This window comes from Apteryx mantelli, chromosome 21 (assembly GCF_036417845.1).
Source record: "Apteryx mantelli isolate bAptMan1 chromosome 21, bAptMan1.hap1, whole genome shotgun sequence".
NCBI lineage: Eukaryota > Metazoa > Chordata > Aves > Apterygiformes > Apterygidae > Apteryx > Apteryx mantelli.
Window position 1 is genome coordinate 12,843,242 of NC_089998.1, and position 18,416 is coordinate 12,861,657.

Consider the following 18,416-nt stretch of genomic DNA (forward strand, 5'->3'; position numbering starts at 1 on the left):
TCTGAATAGGGAGGTGCAGTTCTCGGGGGATGCTTTCAGCTCTTGCTGGGACGGGATGGATGAGGGCTCTCGGTGTCTGCATCAGCCACGTCCAGCACATGATGACCCTGCAGGGACTGTGGCCTCCAGTGAATGTGAAAGTGTCACCATTCCCCCTGTTCATCAGCACAGCCGGCAGTAATCAGGCTGAGCCTGGCAGGCAGATGGGATCCCCCTGCCCACTAGGCTGGCAAGGGGAACCCTGGCCCTGCAGCCATCAGGGAAGAGCTGGTTGGGTAAATCTGCCCCCTCTGCCAGGCCCTGCCCTGTCTCAGATAATCTCAGCCCAAGGACGATGCCAGAGGCAGATCATTTTGCTGGCTCCTTTATTTGGGTACAGGCTCTCCTGTGCAGCTTGCAGGGAGGAAGGGGGAAGGCTGGAAGCCAGAATTATGACCAGGTTTCAGACTGGAAGCGCTGGGATCGTTCCAGGGCTGTGAAATACTCCTCAGCTTTGGAGAGTGACAGGCCACCTTCCGACTGCAACACCGACTGCAGGGCTTCGGCCACTGCTGCTGGCATCTGCTTGGCATTCCTGGAAGAGAGAGCAAGTTTTGCGATGCAGGGCAAGCAGGAAAACTGGGGCCACATCAGCATCCCCAGTGCTCCACAGAGAACAGCTCTGTTTGCTCCAGGCCAGAGGAGCAGGGCAAACAGCTACTCCTGCTCTAGGCCATCGCCGCATCTTGCGAGCAAGGCAGGAGAGCTGTGGAGCCGGGCCGGCAGCTGCTTCCAACTCTGCTGTCCCTGGGCTTTGGGATTCAACCCCCGCAGCCCCAACAAGGTGAGGCAGCAGCTCCGGCAGCCCAAATACTGTCTCCTACTGCAAGCCAGGCACACAGCAGGGCAGCCGTGTCACTGTGGTCGGACCCCCAGCACCCATCCTGGCCCACACAGGCTGCTGCTGAACCAGAGCAAGGGGAACCTCCCTCAGCCTGCAACACTGGCTCCCTGGCACTGAATAAATGACAGGGTTCAAAAGGCAGCTAGCACCACTCCCTAGAGAGTGGTGCCGTTATCCACACATGGTTTTTAAGTGTTGGCATTTGCAGACTAAGAGGTGGCCTGGGCACCCAGGAGCACCCTAGCTTGTTAGCCTTAACTGTGGCCAACATTTCACCTCTTTTCCCATCAGGATTGTTAGATGGACACAGACGGTGACTTCAAACAGGGATAAGCACAAGTCATAATTCATCCGCAGGAGGGCAGGAAACTATTCTTACATCCCATGGGAAATGTTCAATGGAAAACATGTCTGGTCCTGAGCCGGATACAAAAGACTGCTGGGAAGGAGCAGGCTGAGAACGCAGCCTTGTTTTGATGTTGACAATTGTAAGCAACGCCAGTTCAAACTTCAGAACAAAAGAAATGAAGTAAACATGAGTTCTTATGTAGAAAATACTCAAGTGGGATTCAACAATTCCAAATGTGATTTCTTATGGGAAAAAAGAAATTCAGACTTTTTTGTGGAGAGAATTTCATTTTGATGGACTGACTGTGCAACAAAAAACATCTAAGGAAAAAATTCCCAGGCAGCTCCAATTGGCATGAACACCTGGCAAAGTCCTTGCTGTTTCCCAAGAATCAGGCAGAACTTTGACTTGCATTTGAAGCTGATTAATGTACCAAAATACACAGAAAGCACGTTTTCTTTTTCTGGAATGGTTGTATTGTTTCTGAGTCAGGCACTGATATGCAAATGGCAGCCAATGTACCTGGGCTTGCAATGGAGAACATGTCAAATATCTCTCTTTTGCAGAAACAGAGATGTATTTTTAACATTTTAGCCCATGGGCTAGATGAGCTGGGCACAGTTCAAGACAAGACATAGCCCTGGCTCCCCAGACCCTGCCCCAGGCAGCAAGACCCAGGGAAGGCAGGAACACTGCACTACAAGGTCCAGGGCTATTTCTCAGGAATATGCAGCCCAAGATTCAGTTTTGCCATCTTTCTCCTACCACAGCTGAACCTGTGAATACTATTTCTAGGAAAAAAGGCCATTTTCAGGTCAACTGCCTGCACCTTCCCATTTGGCAATCTGTGAAAGCCCAGCAGCCCACTGGAAGTTTGCAGCAGATGTCTTCAGGCCAGGGAGCAGGACTACCATGAACCTGGGCATATTTACAAATGGTACAATCTGTTCAGTAGGGGTGGGAAAGCATCTGCTGGGAACAGGACAGCCTGCTCACACAAGGGAGATGATCAAGGTTCTGAGATCCCATCGGCCTCATCAGGGCTGAAGGCCACCTCAGTGCCAGGGACAAAGACTGTTGGCCATGCTACAGCCAGTGAGCTGGGTCTCAGGGTAACCTTGACAGCAGAAATACCATCCCCACGGCTACTCCAAAATCCTGAAACAGGAGAAGCCATGTAACCTCTGCTCTTTTCAAGACTCTGAGAAAGAGGAATCATTTCAAATTCCTTGGCAGATCCCAGAACATCTCCAGCATTCAGCACCAGAAAGTAGCAAACAGCATGGAAAAGGGTGGTCAGACTGCCAGGGAATTTGGAGTGGCACAGGCAGTCCCATGGGTCTGCGCAGCATCAGGACACCATGTTTGGGCCCCCAACCGACTGCCCAACAAATGCGGTCTTGGCATTTGGGCTGTGGGTGGAGATGCAACCCTCACATGTTGTCCTTAGTGCAACTTGATGGAGAAAATCAAACCTGAATCCTGGATCTGTAGGTAGGAATCACAGGTTTGCGATAAGGCCCTCTAGAAGGCCCTGCGATGCAATGACGCATGTCGTATCAAGCAGCAGCACAGGAGCGAGTTACCGAGCAGTCGGCAGCCTGGCCTTTGCACTTCCTGGGTAGTAAACAAAAAAACTCCTTCTCCCAGGAATGCAGCAAGGCCAGACTCACCCTGCGAGGCAGCAGGGAAGTTCCTGCTCTCGTGTGGGACAAGCAGGAAAAAGCCTCCTGCAATTAACTGTTCATGTTGACAGCAATGCACAGCTCGGGGTTTGCATAGTGCTTTCCAGGTCACGGGGGTGCAGGACAAACACTATTCCCTGCTTCTCGCCAGCTCAAGGAGCCCAAAGCATTTCACAATCATGTGGCCATGCCCTGGGCAGCAGGAAAGCAGGCCTCCTCCCCACCATACTGGCAGGGACTAATGCAGATGGGTTAAGGGACTTGCCCAGTGAAATAGCCACAGAGCCAGGTACGATGCTGCAGATCCTCTGCCTCTGACTGCTCCCAGTCTAACAGCCAGACACCACTTCTTGGCCAACAGCTAGAAATTTCAAACCAGCACAAGGCAGAGGCAAAGCATTTAGCAAATGACTACATTCTCAAGGCAGGCAGGCTGCAGTTCAAAGCTGCTTGTCCAGGCCTGCCCCAGGAAGGCAGTCTCAGGTGCTGAGACAGCCAGGATGTGCCAAGGATCCCAAAAGCTATTGCTCAAAAGCCACAGCACAGAGGAGCAGGCCTTGGCTGCATACCACTTTGAAAGCCTCCTGCTCACCTGAGCAGCCACAGGAACCGCACAAGCTTTTGCTTCAGTTTCACTAAGCCCCACTAGACAGGGTCTGTATGAAGAGTGGCCAGAGCTCTCCCACATTCACATTTGCCATGGGTCAGAAGCCAGGGAGCCTATAATCCGAGTGACACTCTGTGCCAAGCTGAAGCCCTCAGGGTCTCAGCAATCAGGTACCTTTGGTGTCACAGCCTCATCCATGACATTCATTTTCACACCAGAACCACTGTCCCCAGCTTTTCAGGTGCACCCCAGTGATCACTCCAACCCCATTTGTAAGAGAGCCTAGCTGAATGTGGTGCAGCTACAACCAGCGTGACTGCAGGAACAGCCATGTCCAGAGCTCTGAGGGTCCATGCTGCTGGGAGCAGGGCCTTGTAGCCCCACAGAGGACTGCAGAGGTGCAGGGCGTGCTTGTTCTGGAGGCTACACAGCTCTACCCTGCTGAACCGACCTCCTGGGAAGTGGGATACAGACAGACTTCCAGAGAACCTGAGCGATGTGCAGTTCCTGTGGGAAGACCTGTGCTCCTGAGGCACTTACCCAGCCAGGTAAATGTGAGCGTTCCTGCAGCTCAGCAGCTCCCACACCAGCTTTCGGTTCTCTCGGATGCGGTGCTGAACATACACCTTCTCCTCCTGCAGGGAAACACAGTGCTGAGTCCACCAGCTCCACCAGCCCCGGTAGCATCCCCATCACCCACATGCCTGCCCAGCCCTTGGAGCATGGCCCGATTGCTCCCAGGGGCTGTTTCCAAGAGCTCAGGGGAGTACAGCCCCTTCAGAGAGCAGGGGCTCAGAGAAGCAGCTGAATCAATTCTCTTACGCAGAGGGGATCCTGAGGTCCCTGGGCAGGTGTACTGGGACAAGTCAGCAGGAGATGGGTTCAGCGGTGGGAGCTTTGGTGGGGAAAGCCCCCTGAATGACTGTTGGAAGAGAGATCCCTTTGCTGCTCCCTGTCTGCTGCCAACTCTGGTGAACAGCAAGGGTTTGCACGGCTATGAGCCAAGGTGCCCCGGGAGTGCTCCTCTCCTCTCCCAGCATGGAGAGAAGCAGCCAGGCTCTGTGGCTCTCTGTGCCAGGGTTGCACAAGGGTGGGGAGATCCTCCTGCAAACCTTTTTGATGCCAGTTCCAGCCCTAGCACTAGCTGGAGGTCTGAAAGGGCTTGAAAGGGCAGGAAGCCTCAAGGAACAGCCTCAGTCTCATTCCCTGCCCCTTCACTGTGGTTAGAAACTGGATATAAGAGGCTTTTGGCATAGTACAGACCAGCTGAGGGAAGTTCCCAAAGGGTTAATCCACACAACTTTAAGCATCCAAGCAACTGCCCACAGCCCTGGCTTCTGCCCAAGAGGAACACCATTGACAACGTGCTTGAACTCACTGCTGGCCCAGACGGCTCCTCTGTGACAAAGATGACACTGTAATGCAGGCCAGGCCTTCTGCTGCATGTCCCACCATGCCAGACTCTGCAAAGTGGTGAGCTGAGCTGCAAGTACAGCCTCCACCCCATGTCCTCCTCCCTCCTGTCTAGCCCCAAAGGCAAAAAGGCTCTTGCTGGGTTTCAAGCTCCCTCTGAGCTAGTCCAGAGGTGTGCGTGGGCAACACCCCAAACAGCCTTCAACCCTGGCTGTCACAAGAATTGGTCACTGCATAGTCAGCTGGTCCCACACAGCTACAGCAGTTGTGTTGTGGGACAGAGCCAGGTCACCCCCAAGCACAGCTCTGACTCCAGAGTCTGATCCAACTCCAACCACGGGAGCTGCAGGAGGTAAGCAAGCCCATTGCAAGCACCAACACAGCCAGCCGGTAGCTCAGCTTCAGCATCGTTAGCATTAATCAGCTAAGTGCTGACAGAGTCTCTGCTGATGAGGCTGGGGCTCTGAGCAGGTCCTTAAATGACCTGCAGCTACCTGGAAACCACAGCACCCCAGATGACAAACTCCGGTCACAGCGTCTCAGCTAAACTCCAATGCATCCTGCTGAGAATTAGCAACAGTCGCATTAGGCAGGGATCAGTCTCCATCATTGGGGCAGAGGTGATGTGACAGAAGGTCACTACAGAGGTGACCTTACAGAGAGAGGAAGGGAATCCTGCTCAGCTATGGAGCATCGCAGCTTCTGCCAGGCTCTTTGAAAAGAAGTACTCGATGGCTTAATATCTGTGGCATCCCCCAGAATTGCAGGTACAAGGCCTACAGCAATCACTACTGCCTAATGCAGCACGCACTACGTGGCTGCACTCCCACTCACCTCCCTGTGCAGTATTGCAATGGCTCCATGGCAAAAGACCCTCATGACAAGCAGCTTTGCCCCATGAAGCAGGCAAAGCAGGGAGGCCAGGAGACACAGACACATGAGTCCTGTCCCTCCAGAGTCTGTGAGAGCAGGAGGTGGCTCTGGGGCTGCTCTCCAGATCTGGGTAGCAGCAGGTCATCCCTTCACTGTGTGAACTATCATAAAAAAAGGGAGAGTAGTCATCCAGCAAACCTCAGCAATGCTGCTCTTGTTAATCAAAGAGCGGGAAAGCTTTTACAGAGAGATTCAACTCATGCTTTATAAGTGACCAGATAATAGACGCTGGCTTAAAGTCAATGCATGCACACACCAAGGAAGAAAGGACTGGTACAGTTAAGTTACCTGGAAATACCAGTTCTCACTGATCATTTTTGGCAGATACCTCTGTTTCAAAGCCAGGCTGAGCTTTCAGTGCCATCGAGGGAGAGCGCTAAGCAGTGAAACAAAAAAGTCCCAGCTCACTGAACCTCTCCAGCAGCAGAAAAATCCCTGCAGCCCAGATGGAAGAAAGAGGCTGAAAGCTGCCCAATGAAAACACAGCCTGAGAAAGAAGGGAAGGAGCCAAGTGAGGGGCTGAGGTGTTGGGTGCTCTTAACTCTGGGGAGCTTTCTCCTGAATGGCTGGGGAGAGCTAGCATGGAGGTACCAAGGCCTGGGGCAGGAGGCCAAGCTGCTCGACTTCAGCCAGCGCTCAGTCAGAGGGACGCAATTGGGAGGGTGGCATTCAACAGAAAAAGGGTATTGTCTGGTGACCCCTCCTGGGAGGCTTGGGAGCCTTTTATCACTCACGTGTTCCAGCCAAACAAAGCTGACTAACACCCTATCTGCTCTGGCGCTTGCCAGCCTGTCCCAGTGACCTTCCCAGTTCAATTCAGCCAGTTCATGCCCAGCTGGGCAGCTGCTCTGTACTCCTGGTGGGGATCTCTGGCTTGCACCCCAGCAGGACCACAGTAGGGTGAGGGAGTGCGGTGACCACTATGCCACCCCAGCAGGCCCTTTGCAGGCCAGGCCAATGGGCACAGGGGCCCAGAAATGCTGGCAGGGTGCTGTCAGTGCTGCCTGGGCCGTTTCCACGTACACCCTCCTCCTCTGGGAACTAACCTGGTCCCTGGAGAAGGCTGTAAAAAGCATCAGGAAGCCCTTCGTCACCAGTTCTTCCCACTCCAACTGGCAGTAGAAGTCCTTGGATTTCTGTCGGCAGCCAAAGAATAAGCAGTTTCCTGCAGAGAGCAGACCAAAAGGGCCATGCTGGGATGGACCGCATGCCCCACGAGGGCTGGGGAATGTCAGTGTCCACAGCATCCACAGGCAGAGCCGCAATGCCAGCTCTCACCTAACACTCCTGGCTGATAGCCCTGACCAGGGAAGAGCCAGGTGGACTCAAGAACCATGTGAGCTCAAAGCCAGGTGGCCTGTGGCAATCTTAGGTCCCCTGTGTGGGGGGCAAGCAAGAGCCGTGGGGTACATAGAGCAGGGACAGCCAGCCCCAGAGCTGCATGTTCACCTCTGCCAGCCCATTCTCAGCTTCCTGCTGAGACCTGCAGCTGAACTGGGGGAAAGGAGGATGGGACAAGGGCAGGTAAAGGACCGATTCCTTGTCCAGCAGAAGATGAGCTCCACAACCCTTCTTTGCTCACAGAGAGTCAAGAAAAAGTCTCTGCGGAGCTTGCAACTGAATGCTAGGCCCTACTCTGACTCAGGGGACAGCCTTGCAACACAGCCTGTGAATAACCACACGGCTCGCACATACCAGGCTCTAGTCCTTGCTTCCTCCAGAGCAGATGTACCTGTGGTCTGCCCTGCCACAGTCAAGCTGAGCTTTCTCCCACTTAACCACAGCACAGCCTGTGCCTGTCCAAAGCCTCAGGAGCCCCCAGTCCTTCCTTTGTGTATGTTGAACAAACCTGCCTGCTGCAAGAGGCAGTCCAGAGTCCCTACAAGGATCCTCCCTCACCTCTCCGTCCCTGTGCTACACGCTCCTGTATTGCTGCTCGGAAAGGTGCCACTCCTGTGCCAGGACCAATCATGATCACAGTGGTGTCAGGATCAGCCGGGAACTTCATTCCTCCTTTCTTCACCCAAAGAGGTACCCGGACATCTTCTGCAAAACAAACAGACTGACTAGCATCACTCCATGACCACTGCATCCATAAACCACCCATAACACACCCCGCAGAGGGCACTGCCTAGGCCAGCCCAATGCTATGCCAGCCTCCAGCTATTCCACAATGCTCTGGAAATAGGGACTGTGCCTGGCTTAACATCACCCCAGCATCAAGGCACTCATGGCGCTACAGCACACTGTGTGTGTGTGAAAAGCCTTTCAGCTGTCCCAGCAAGTGCTTTGTCACTCTGCAAAGCACTCAAATGAATCCCAGAGCAAGGCAAAAGCACCACAGCATAGGGGCTGTAGGACAGCCCCCTCCTCACACAGACACTTGGCACCATGAAAGACAGCGGCAGAAGTAAGCAGACATCTCTACCTGGCTATCATGTAAGAGAGAGAGAGAGAGGAGAGGTGAAGATACCCATCTGGGTACTCTAAGAAGACCCAGTATGACTCCAGAGCAATCCCCTGCTATCCTGCAGCAGCAAGACCCTGTGAGCTTATCACACTTGCTAGGGGACCCAGCTGCAGGGGTTTTGTCATTAGAGCAGCACACAGAGGCTTAGGGGGACTGACAGATGTGCTCAAAGGAATCAGCATTCTTCACAGAGTTGGTGCTGTGGGGCTGGAGGTGTCCAGCAGCCAGAACATTTCCAGCTCCAGGATGCCTGGAGTAGCCAACTGTGGGGACAGCAAGGCACACTGGCATTGGGAGCAGGAGGGCTGGGCAACTTGGGAGAAAACCAGGAATGCAGGGTGCTCAGAGCAGGCTGGGGAGAGGCATAGGCATGCTGTGCTCTGAAGTCATGGGAGCAGCGAGGAAGGACAGCTACTGTGAGTTCAGCCGTCCTGCTCAGCTGTTTTGCTCCAGTTCCCTGCAGCAGTGGTGCTCCACCTAAGGTCCAGGCAGCTCTGGTGCATGGCTAACACACACAGAGCTCCACCATCGTCCCATGGGATCAGCGCTGCGCTTTGTGGCAGTGCACAGAGCCTTCCACGTAGTCCAAGCAATTTGTTACCATATTGTGGGTTGAGAGAAGCCAACCAGGTAGAGCAGAGACCACGGCGGGGTTTGCTGAGCCGCGTCTTGTACTGCACTACTGCCATGAGGATCTGGATCCGGTTGGGGTGAGCCTGTGTGCAGACAGGAACCACGAGAAATGAGATATCCAGGACGGAAAAAAAAAAACAGGCTACAGCAGAGCACCAGAGCAGCAAGAGCCCATGGCCAAAAAGTATCCCTGGGCGGAAGGCAACTTCTTATGCGTCACCAACCACTAGAAACAGGTGTCAGCCTGCAGGCAGGGAGCAGGTCCAGGAGGAGCAGGACAGGCCAGACGCAGCACAGCTCTGCAGGAAAAGTCTAGTGACTCTTCCAGGAACAGATCCTGTGCCCAGCTCTCACTGGGAACCTAACCTGAAATGGCTCCACGGACACATAACTGGGTACATCCTTGCCCAAAGCCCTTCCACTGGGGAAAGAGGCTTTCCCAGAGAAGCATTGCTGCAGGAATGCTCTGCACAGCTGGCAAGACAGGCAGAGACAGTCCAACCCAAGAGACTTCTGGGGAGGGAAAACACAGTAGGTGCTTGGGCTGATGCCTGCCAAGCTACCAGAGCCAGGTCCCCCTGCCACCTCCTGGCAGCAGCAGGAAACAACACTACTCCAGTCTTCCCATGTCCACACTGTGCAAGGACACTCCCAACCTCTGTGGCACATCCCACGGCTCCACAGGACAAGGACCCCAGGCCTCTGTAGCATGCCTTGCCAGCCCCTAGCACTTGCAGGGCTGCAGGAGGGCAAACGCCCTAAGTCAGAGGCTGGCCAGGGCACAGGGGTTAACATCCAGCACGTCAGCATGCTGCAGGCTCACAGCAGAGTGGGTGTTTGGGTGCACTGTGGGTATTCACGGGGTCTGGGAGTATATCCTCAACATCTGCAGCAGGCACATCACAAGCTGTTAGGCGAGGGCCTACCAGGACCTCAGTTCAGTGCCTGACATTAGGTCTGGAATGACTGAGCTCTTACCAGCATAGAGGAGGCAATGGAGAAGGCGCGAGGTCTGATGCGAGGAATGAGGTCCAGCAGATACTCGGGTGGAATGGCGCACGTGGTGTGAGGGAAATCCCAAAGGGCCTGGCAAAGCCAATCGCAGATGAGAACTGGTGCAGCCCTGCCTGCTCTTCGGGGTGACACAGGCTTCCCTCCACTGCTTTCCCACACTGCCCATGCCACTCAACTGGAAGCACCACACCAGGTGCTTCCAAGCACCAACTTACCACCCAGTGCCCTCCCCTTGTCCCCAGAGTCCTGCACAGAGCAGCCCCAGGCTGCAGCACAGGGCACACCACAGAGCCCAAGGATTTGGAGCAGGTCTTAACCACCAGCAGCAATCAGAGGAAATTTCAGAAAATGGGTGAAGTAAATTAAATTCCCCAGCCAATAAACTTCTTGGTGCTTTATGCCAAGACACAGTCCTCATTGTGTAGGTTTGCCGTGCTCCCCCAACCCTACCTCAAGAGTGGTCCTGCGGGGTCGGTTACAGTAGCTGTACAGCTCTTCCTGGCCCTGTGCAGAGCTGAACTCCTGCAGCTTCTCCCGCTCTAGTTCATTCGGAGAGAAGGAGGACAAGAGCTCGAAGAACGAGCGCCGGGGCACGCAGGAGATGTCAAGGTAATGGGTAACCAGGTGCCGGATGGTGCAGGGCTGTGGCAAGAGGGCAGGGAGGGCTGTGCCTGCAAGGCAAAGCACCAGGGAGAGGTCAGGGCCAGCACCCAGGCAGGACATCTGAGCACTGCCTGCCTGCTGCCCCCGTAGGCTCTGGTACTCCCCAGGTGCCCAAAGGGCAGCCCTGCTGTTCGGGAGCACCTGCACACCACGTGAAGGTACTAGTGGAACTGACTTAACCACCACCATCCCTGCAAGCCCACTGGCTTGCGACAGAGAAATCTGGCAGGGTCAAACAGGGAGCAGTCCCTTACTGCATGTAAGTGCTTCTAGACACTGCCTCATCTGTACAGGTCCCACCTTGCGCACATACACTGCAGTGAAAATAACTGTTCTGTGTGTCAGGCCTGTCCTTGTCTCCTACTTCCCCCAAGAATATGAGGAACAGTCTGAACTTCTCTTGGGTTTGCTTGTTAGGCCAAAATCCCAGCACTGCTGGACATGAGAGAGAGGAAGAGGGAAGGGAAGACACACTGACCCAAAGGGTCCATCACTGCAGGTTAAGTAGCAGATGTCTGCTGTAAATTGTGTGAGTGCTGAGAACATCTCTACATATAGCAGCAGACACTAGGAAAGGAAAGAGGAAAAGAGCCCTGGATCTACCTAAATGAGGACTGAAGAACTGCTCTCCTGAGTTTGGCCTTTGACTAATTAAACCAAACTGATGCACCAACATGTTTGACAGCCTGATGGATTCCATGCTGATCTGGAGATGCATTAATCAAGAGCTGTGATCCTTCAGGAGAAGCAGCTCCCTGCAGGTGGGTCGAAATGCCGGAGTGGCAATGCTGGGACAGATCGGGATCAAGAACGTTCAGAGACAGTGGGAATGGAGCTCTGGCACCTTGGAGACAGAGAAGTCCTTTCCTATCGTGGTGGCAGGCACACTTCCTGGGCCACAGAAGCCCATCAGAGGGTCCTCACAGCACTGTCCAGCTTCAGCTGGCATCAAGCAGAGGAGCTGGTGATTACTCTGTGTCCTCTGCAAGGTCCAGGATTTCTCCTTTCTTGGTACAGACCACACCAGGGAGACTGATATCAAGTGATTCATGTGCTCTCCCTGTATGGGCAAAAAGAGTTTGATGCTGAAGATGTCTGCTGTGTTCCCCCATTCCTGGAGGCAATCAGAAAAGGAGGGAGCATACCAGAGCACAGGTCAGAGCCTCATGAGGTGAGGAAAAGGAATGAAGTTTTCCAGTAGATATCATGGTGAGACACTCTCTTCCTGCCATCTTCAATTCTTTGTGATCAATGTGGGATCCCATTTCCCAGTCAGTCTGGACAGTGCTCTGACCATGGAGGGGATGGGCACTTGGGAGAGAATGGAAGACTCTCCTGGCATCAGGCAGATTGCAAAGTCATGGAAGTGCCTGGCAAGGGAGTTGTGGGTGACTCCAAGGGGTTTCTCCAATTGTTGGTGCCAGTGTGTGGCTGCAGAAGTAACTGCAGTAGGTCTCTGGAGTGCAGGTATGGTGGGGAGACCAGTGCACCCAGAGCAAGGAACCACAGGTACAGGACAGCAGTCTGAGCAACTTGACTTGAGTCTTGGCCTGGGAAAAGAGAGAGGCCTTCATGCTGTGGGCTGGGGGATGTGGAGACACAAGGTACAGGTGCAACCCAGACACGGCTGGGCTCTTCCCATGAATCGCACCGGCCCTAACATGGGGTCCACACAGACAAAAGAGCTGGGAGGGAAGGAAACCCTCAGCATAGCAAGAGAGGCGGATGTCCTGTATCCATCAGTCACTCCCAACTCCTCATTTACCAGGTCTAAAGCAAAGGAAAAGCAGAGCTCCAAGTTGGGCCAGAGCTCAGTGGGCTGCCCCATCCCAGTAGGAAGGGAAAGGAGCAGCCGGAAGGACCTACCAGGCTCCGAGGGCTTCAGCACGAAGTGCCTGTCTGGATCCAGGCGCAGGAGCTGGCAGAACTGCTGCACGTCTTCAGGGGAGTTCTGGGGCTGGATCATCACGACGTCTCCTGCGCTGAACCTGCAGATACAGCAGGACCTGTTGAGTGCAGCCACCGGGCAGGCCCACAGGCAGAGCACTGGGACCCTGACCAGTATCCACCAAAGGCCACAACTTAGCCAAAAATGCAGTGTCACTAACACGCTCTTTGACTTGACAAGGCAAAGAGAGCTAGCCCATGGGCACAACCCACACTGTGTCACACAGCCCACCATGCCCTGACTTTGTCACGAGGGTAGACAGCGCAGCAGGGACACGACCATGGAAAACAGGCTGCAGCCTCAGACATTGCTGAAGGAGGGGAGTGGAAGGGGAAGGAAGCTATGGGATACCTGACTCCCCTTCATGAGGGTAGTATGAACACAGACCTGTGACAGGTTGGGAGGCAGCGGATTGTCCCCCATAACAAAAGGGGCAGAGGGGTCCTGCAGAGACCAAGGGACCTGGACCAACCAGGGGAGGTGCAGAAACCCAAACGCAGACAGACAGAACAAGTCAGCACTTCAGGTCGGCCAGACACCCTGCAAGGCCAGGACCCCAAAGACTGGCACGGAAGGACAGCACAGCTCCTGCACCAAGCCATGGCAGGAGGAGGCAGCTTCCCACACAGCAAAGCTTGGGGGAGCCAGAAAAATGCTCACGTGATCCCTGAGCCTGTGACATCAAACTCAATGAGCCGGACATCCTGGAAATGGGATTCTGCTGTGACCCGCTGATTGGACACCATCCGAGCAGCAAAGGGATGTAGTTCAGAGGGAACAGCCCTGGGTGCTGTCGGCTGGAGTAGGCCACCATCAGAGCGTGAGGAGTCCTCAGCCAGGTAGTGCAGGGTGTATTTTGGGGGCAGGCTGTGGGGAAGACAGCAGTGCAATAGTTACCTCCATGCCATAGCTCCTCTGCTGCCTTAGCTCTAGAGGCTAGTGCCAGGGAGAGAACCTGAAGTATCCCACAATATCCACCACCCGGGGTCCCTGACCCTTGAAGCTGACATGTGGTAAGAGAACACAACCCAGCCAGACTTCCAGGAGAAGGAGACAGGCAATTCTGAAGGCTTCAGAGCAGGCAGACCTAGGCTGGCCGGGCAAACACTCTCCACAAGTCTGCCAAGCACAGGGGCATATCGGGACAGTGAGGTGGGCAGAAGCCTGCCAGGGCAGCTGGCACACACCAAGGGCACAAGGGAATACTCCATCTAGAGGGAGAAGATGGACCACCCAAGGCCAAAGTCTAAGGGATACTTAAGACACTGGCAGCCACGCGGAGAGGTTTCCTCGTGAAAGCAGAGCATATCTCCACCCCAGGGAACAGCCAAGGAAGCAGTGCATTCCACATCAGCCAGCTCCTAGTAGGGCTGGAAAGCTGTCGACACTCTCTGCTCACCCTCTGCACTCACCGCACATCTGGACTGATGATCTCAAGGCCAGGAGGGAGAGGATACAAGGCAAGGATCTTGTCCCATAAGTCCAGCAGCCATGGATCAACCACTGCATCTGGTCTGCAAGGGGGAGATCCAGGCTGCAGCAGAGCTGTGATTCTCCCACCACCTCTCCAAGCTCAAAGGCTCTCACCCCCAAAGCCTGCACTGGAGCTATCTTGGCAGAAGGGCACTGCACTGCCATGTACCACTATGGCTCTGCACCCTCATCCTGCCAGCCTGACATTTCCCACTGCACATGGACAATGCTAGACTGCCCCTCAAGAAAACCTGCTTCTGCTCCCTTTTACCAGCACAGACAGTAACTCCATGCTGGTCCCCTTCCAGATTCAGACGAGGAAACGTAACTCGCAGCTGCTCTCAGCACTCACCTGCCCTCTGGGGCACAACCACTGGCATCTGAACAGAACAGCTGACCCACTGAGAGCGTGCAATTGCAATCACTGACACCCCAAACCCAAATACAGCTTCTGACATGTGACCCAGGGCTCTCCCTCCCACCATCCGTCCACACCTGGCTCTTACCCCAAGTCATGCTGGTCGTCTCCCAACGCCACTGGCAACAGAGGGTTGCCCCCAAGCTGTAGCACCCGTTTGTGCAGCTTCTTTGCAACAAAATTAAACCTGAGCAAAGAATAATTGCAGCTGTAATGAGCAGTGCTCCTCCAACAGGACAGCAGACACCGGTTACACGAGCCCGCACATGCTCCCAGGACCATGCTGGAGCAGCACAGAGGCAGGTCCAGCCAGTTGCAGCACACACAAGCTGGCCCTTTGCCCTGCCCGCCCAGCCCATGCCAGGACAGCTCAGAAAAGCAGCTGGCTGCCACTTGCTGGGCGAAACAGGCTCCTCAGGACTCGAGCAGGGGGACTGAAGCAGGGTCCAGCTTCCTTTCAGGGCAGCTTGCACCCCAGACAGAAAAAATACTTCCTTCTAGCCTCCCACTCTACCGCAGCACTCAACTGCACTGCTGCCCTATCTCACAGCAGCAATCTTCTGGGATTGGATGCCACCTAGAACTCTGTGTTTGGTGACTCCTGTTGCCTGGGCCCACTGAAACTTCTGGGCACAGGCTTTCTTGGGATACAAAGAGAGTACCACATGACTGTAATAGCTGGCTGGGCAACAGTGTCTGAGACACTCCAGCAAAGTGTCTGCTTGAGGAGGCCAGGAGGAGAGAAACAGGCAGCAGCCCAGTTCCTGGGGGCTAGCAGGGACGTGGGCTCATAGGGCAAGGATTTTTAAGGATGGTGGAAATTTCACCTTGTCCAAGCTGCTGCTCTAGAGCCAGACTTTTGTCTCCCTCTGCCCCCTCTGTTCCCCAGGCACTCTGGTCTTGCTTGCAGCCAGAGTTGCGAGGAGCTGCTGTTGCAGAGCAGGCAAAGAGCCAAGGAGATCTGCTTACTTGGGATAGGAGGAGTCTCCAAGGCCCAGCACAGCATAGTCCATCTGGCACAAGGAACTGGGTGGCAGGTTCTTCCGGAACAGAAATCGCCAGAACATCTATAAAGGAGCATGGCTGGGGAGTCATACTGCTGCAGCAAGGACACCTTCCCTCAGTGACCCCCACTTCCTCTCCTCCGCAGGGTCCCTCCTGCCCTGCTGCTGAGTCCTGACAGGCAGGGAGCACAGCCTGGCAGCTTCCTTTGATGTCCGTTCAGCCAGCGGCTGTAACCTTAGAGCGCCTTATTCTACAAAAGCAATCCCTGGAGCCAGCTGCTAGTGCTACCTGCCAGAAAGATGATGCTCTGTGAGGTCTCCACAAATCTGAGGCTCTTGCTAAAGCAGGGGCCCCTCTCAGCTGTTAAGCTGCTGAAATCTCATCAGCTGTCCTGTTCACATCCCATCAGTAACATGAGATGCTTCTCAGTCCCACTCAGTGAGCAAACATCCACTTGATGCTACCCTGCAGGGATGACTGGTGTTGTTTCAAAGCCTCCAATTCCAAAAAAACGTAACTCAAGCTGCTCAGAAGAGTAAATCCAGTCATAGAACCAGATACATAAAAGCAACATAGACCGGAATGTATCCTACCTTCATGTTGTCAGGTGGGTCACCCTGGCCAGTGGTTGCACACACAAATACCACCAATAGCTCATTGATGAGGTTCGCCTGTGGGCACAGACAAGCACAGAAAGGCACACTCAGGTCAGTAGCCTACAAACACATGCCCCTAGCTAACCAGACCCAGCTGCTCGCATCAGATTCAGTTCATGGACAGACCACGCTTGGCATAAACCCACAGCCCAGCGTGGCACATCCTCCTCTAACAGCACTGCAGCATCATCTGTTCCCCACACACACTGCCTGTAGCAACAGCTCCTTGGTGCTCCTTGCCTTGTAGGAACTGGGCCTGATGAAACACAGGATAAGGCTGGGCATCTGGCATCTAACAGTGATTCTATCCCAAGAGTCACTGCTCAGTTTTCACATTTTCAGCTGAGTTAAGCACAAGCTGCCCTTACAGAGGGCACAGAGCCATGATCTGATGAAATACAGGAGGTCACAGCAAGGGTGGGGGATGTCTGAGCCCCAGAAATGGGATTAGTAGAGATGGAGCAAGACTAGAACTGCCTGGAGCACCTCTCTGCATCATCACTCACCACGTCATAGCTGTCCAGCGCCTCCACTCTGCACTGAAAGTGGCGTCGTTTGGCTTCTCTGCCAATTCTCTCAGCTGTGTCTTGAGCTGTCCCAGTCTGGCTGCCAAAAAGAATGAGGAGTTTCCGTTCTGCCATCTGAAGGAGAAAGAACCAAAGAAATCACCAAGAGACAAAGCAAGGCAAGGCAAAACTGGACCTGCTCTCTGCTCTGGGCTAGGAGACACCCTGAAACCTACCCAGGCTTCAAAGGAGTTCTGGTAACTTTTTGTTCAAGTGTACTTTGGGGGAAAGACACTGCATACTTTGGCAAACAAGGACAGAGACAGTCTAATAATTCAATGAAAGTGTCAGGATTCAAGGTTCCTGGGCTCTCTTTCTACTCCCAGACAGCACTGAGTGACACCCTCTTTGCTGCAGCATCCTTGTCTGTAGAAGCAGGAGTGACAGTATTGCACTCCTCATCCTTGCTGCCACGGCAAAGGGAGGGGGCTGGCTTGGGGGTATAAAATCCAGGGACAGTGATTCACATCCTAGCTCATTTTAGCTGGCCTTACCACCTGTGGTAAGCACATCTCTGGAATCCGTCTTTCCATGTTTCCTGTTTTAACACATCTGTTTTCCCTAATGCTGTGAGAACTGCCACCCAAGGAGGTGATGCAGGCAGGAGGAGAGCCTGGGAGCTCAGCAGCAGAGAAAAGTTTGACTAGACACACAGTGCTCTCAACTGCGGGAGAAGATGCCTCCTGTGCTGCTCTCCCCCAGCAGCAAGGGCCCTAGGTATTACTGGAAATCACAGCACATAGGAAATCCAGCCAGGGTGGATGCCAGAGCTGCAAATTTACAGCACCCCCACAGGGAACGTGTACTGCTTCTAGAAAAGCTGTTGATAAAAACTAAGGAGGGAACACTACTGGCCTTCCTACAGACCAATTCCTGCAGAGGGGCTGCAGCTCCAGGGGACTTGCCCCTTGCCCAGAGCCAAACAGATTTTTCCAGAAGAGCTGGCACAGCTTAAGTGCCCTTCTGGACACGCATGCTGCTTGCTCAGCTCCAGGAACAGGACTATGTGTCCCTGAGCACGGCCCCTTCCTGCCATGACCGCCCACCGAGGAGAGGCAGGTCCCCCACCGCCCTGCCTTCGGGGTCCCTCCGGGTGCTGCCCTCCGCAGCAGGCGGCAGTCGCTACCGTGAACAACCAGCGCCCAGAGGGGCAGGGGCCCGAGCCAGCTCCCAGCCCCCTGGGGGACGGAGACGACCCTGCGCGGGGGGCCTCTGCCACAGGGTGACGGCCAGGGGCAGCGGAGCCCCCGGGTCTTCCACGGGCAGCATCGGCCTCCCTTCACCCTGCCCGGGGGCTCCGGCGGGACGAGAGCACCGGAGAAGGGGCAGCCCGGGGAAGATGGCACCCCAGGGAGGGGACACCCTGGGGAAGGGGGGGCACCGAGGGCAGGGGCGCCCCGGGGAGGGGGGCAATGAGGGAGGGGGAACCACCGAGGGAAGGGGCGCCCCGGGGACGGGGTGGCACCGAGGGAAGGGGCGCCCCCGGGGGAAGGGGCACCCCGGTGCCGGGCCCTGCGGGCGGAGAGGCGGCGGGAGCCGGGAAGACACAGCGAGGACCGGGGAAGGCGCAGCGGGGCCCCGGCAGCGACTCCCACAGCCCCGCACCACGCGGCCAGGGCGCCCCGACAAGGGCGGGAACCGCGGCGGGGCCCCGGCACCCACCGTGCGCCCGGCACCGCCGCCGCTTCCGCCGACGTCAT

At 55.0% G+C, this 18,416-nt stretch overlaps 1 protein-coding gene across 3 annotated transcripts; it reads right to left on the reverse strand.

Annotated features, from left to right (window-relative positions):
• Nucleotides 1-348: 348 nt before the first annotated feature.
• Nucleotides 349-18,401, reverse strand: NDOR1 (NADPH dependent diflavin oxidoreductase 1). Of its 3 annotated transcripts, XM_067308817.1 has the most exons (15): nt 18,379-18,401; nt 16,657-16,791; nt 16,088-16,165; nt 15,459-15,556; nt 14,578-14,676; nt 14,011-14,112; nt 13,259-13,465; nt 12,517-12,638; nt 10,438-10,658; nt 9,952-10,059; nt 8,942-9,056; nt 7,770-7,916; nt 6,917-7,035; nt 4,065-4,159; nt 349-574 (listed from the first exon to the last, which is right to left on the reverse strand). In XM_067308817.1, the coding sequence occupies exons 2-15, from the start codon at nt 16,789-16,791 to the stop codon at nt 430-432; spliced, it is 1,791 nt and encodes a 596-aa protein (XP_067164918.1). In that variant the 5' UTR covers nt 18,379-18,401; the 3' UTR covers nt 349-429. The 3 variants fall into 3 exon arrangements, with proteins under 3 accessions (XP_067164918.1, XP_067164919.1, XP_067164920.1); XM_067308818.1 differs by lacking the exon at nt 9,952-10,059; XM_067308819.1 differs by lacking the exons at nt 8,942-9,056; nt 9,952-10,059; nt 10,438-10,658.
• Nucleotides 18,402-18,416: the final 15 nt, after the last annotated feature.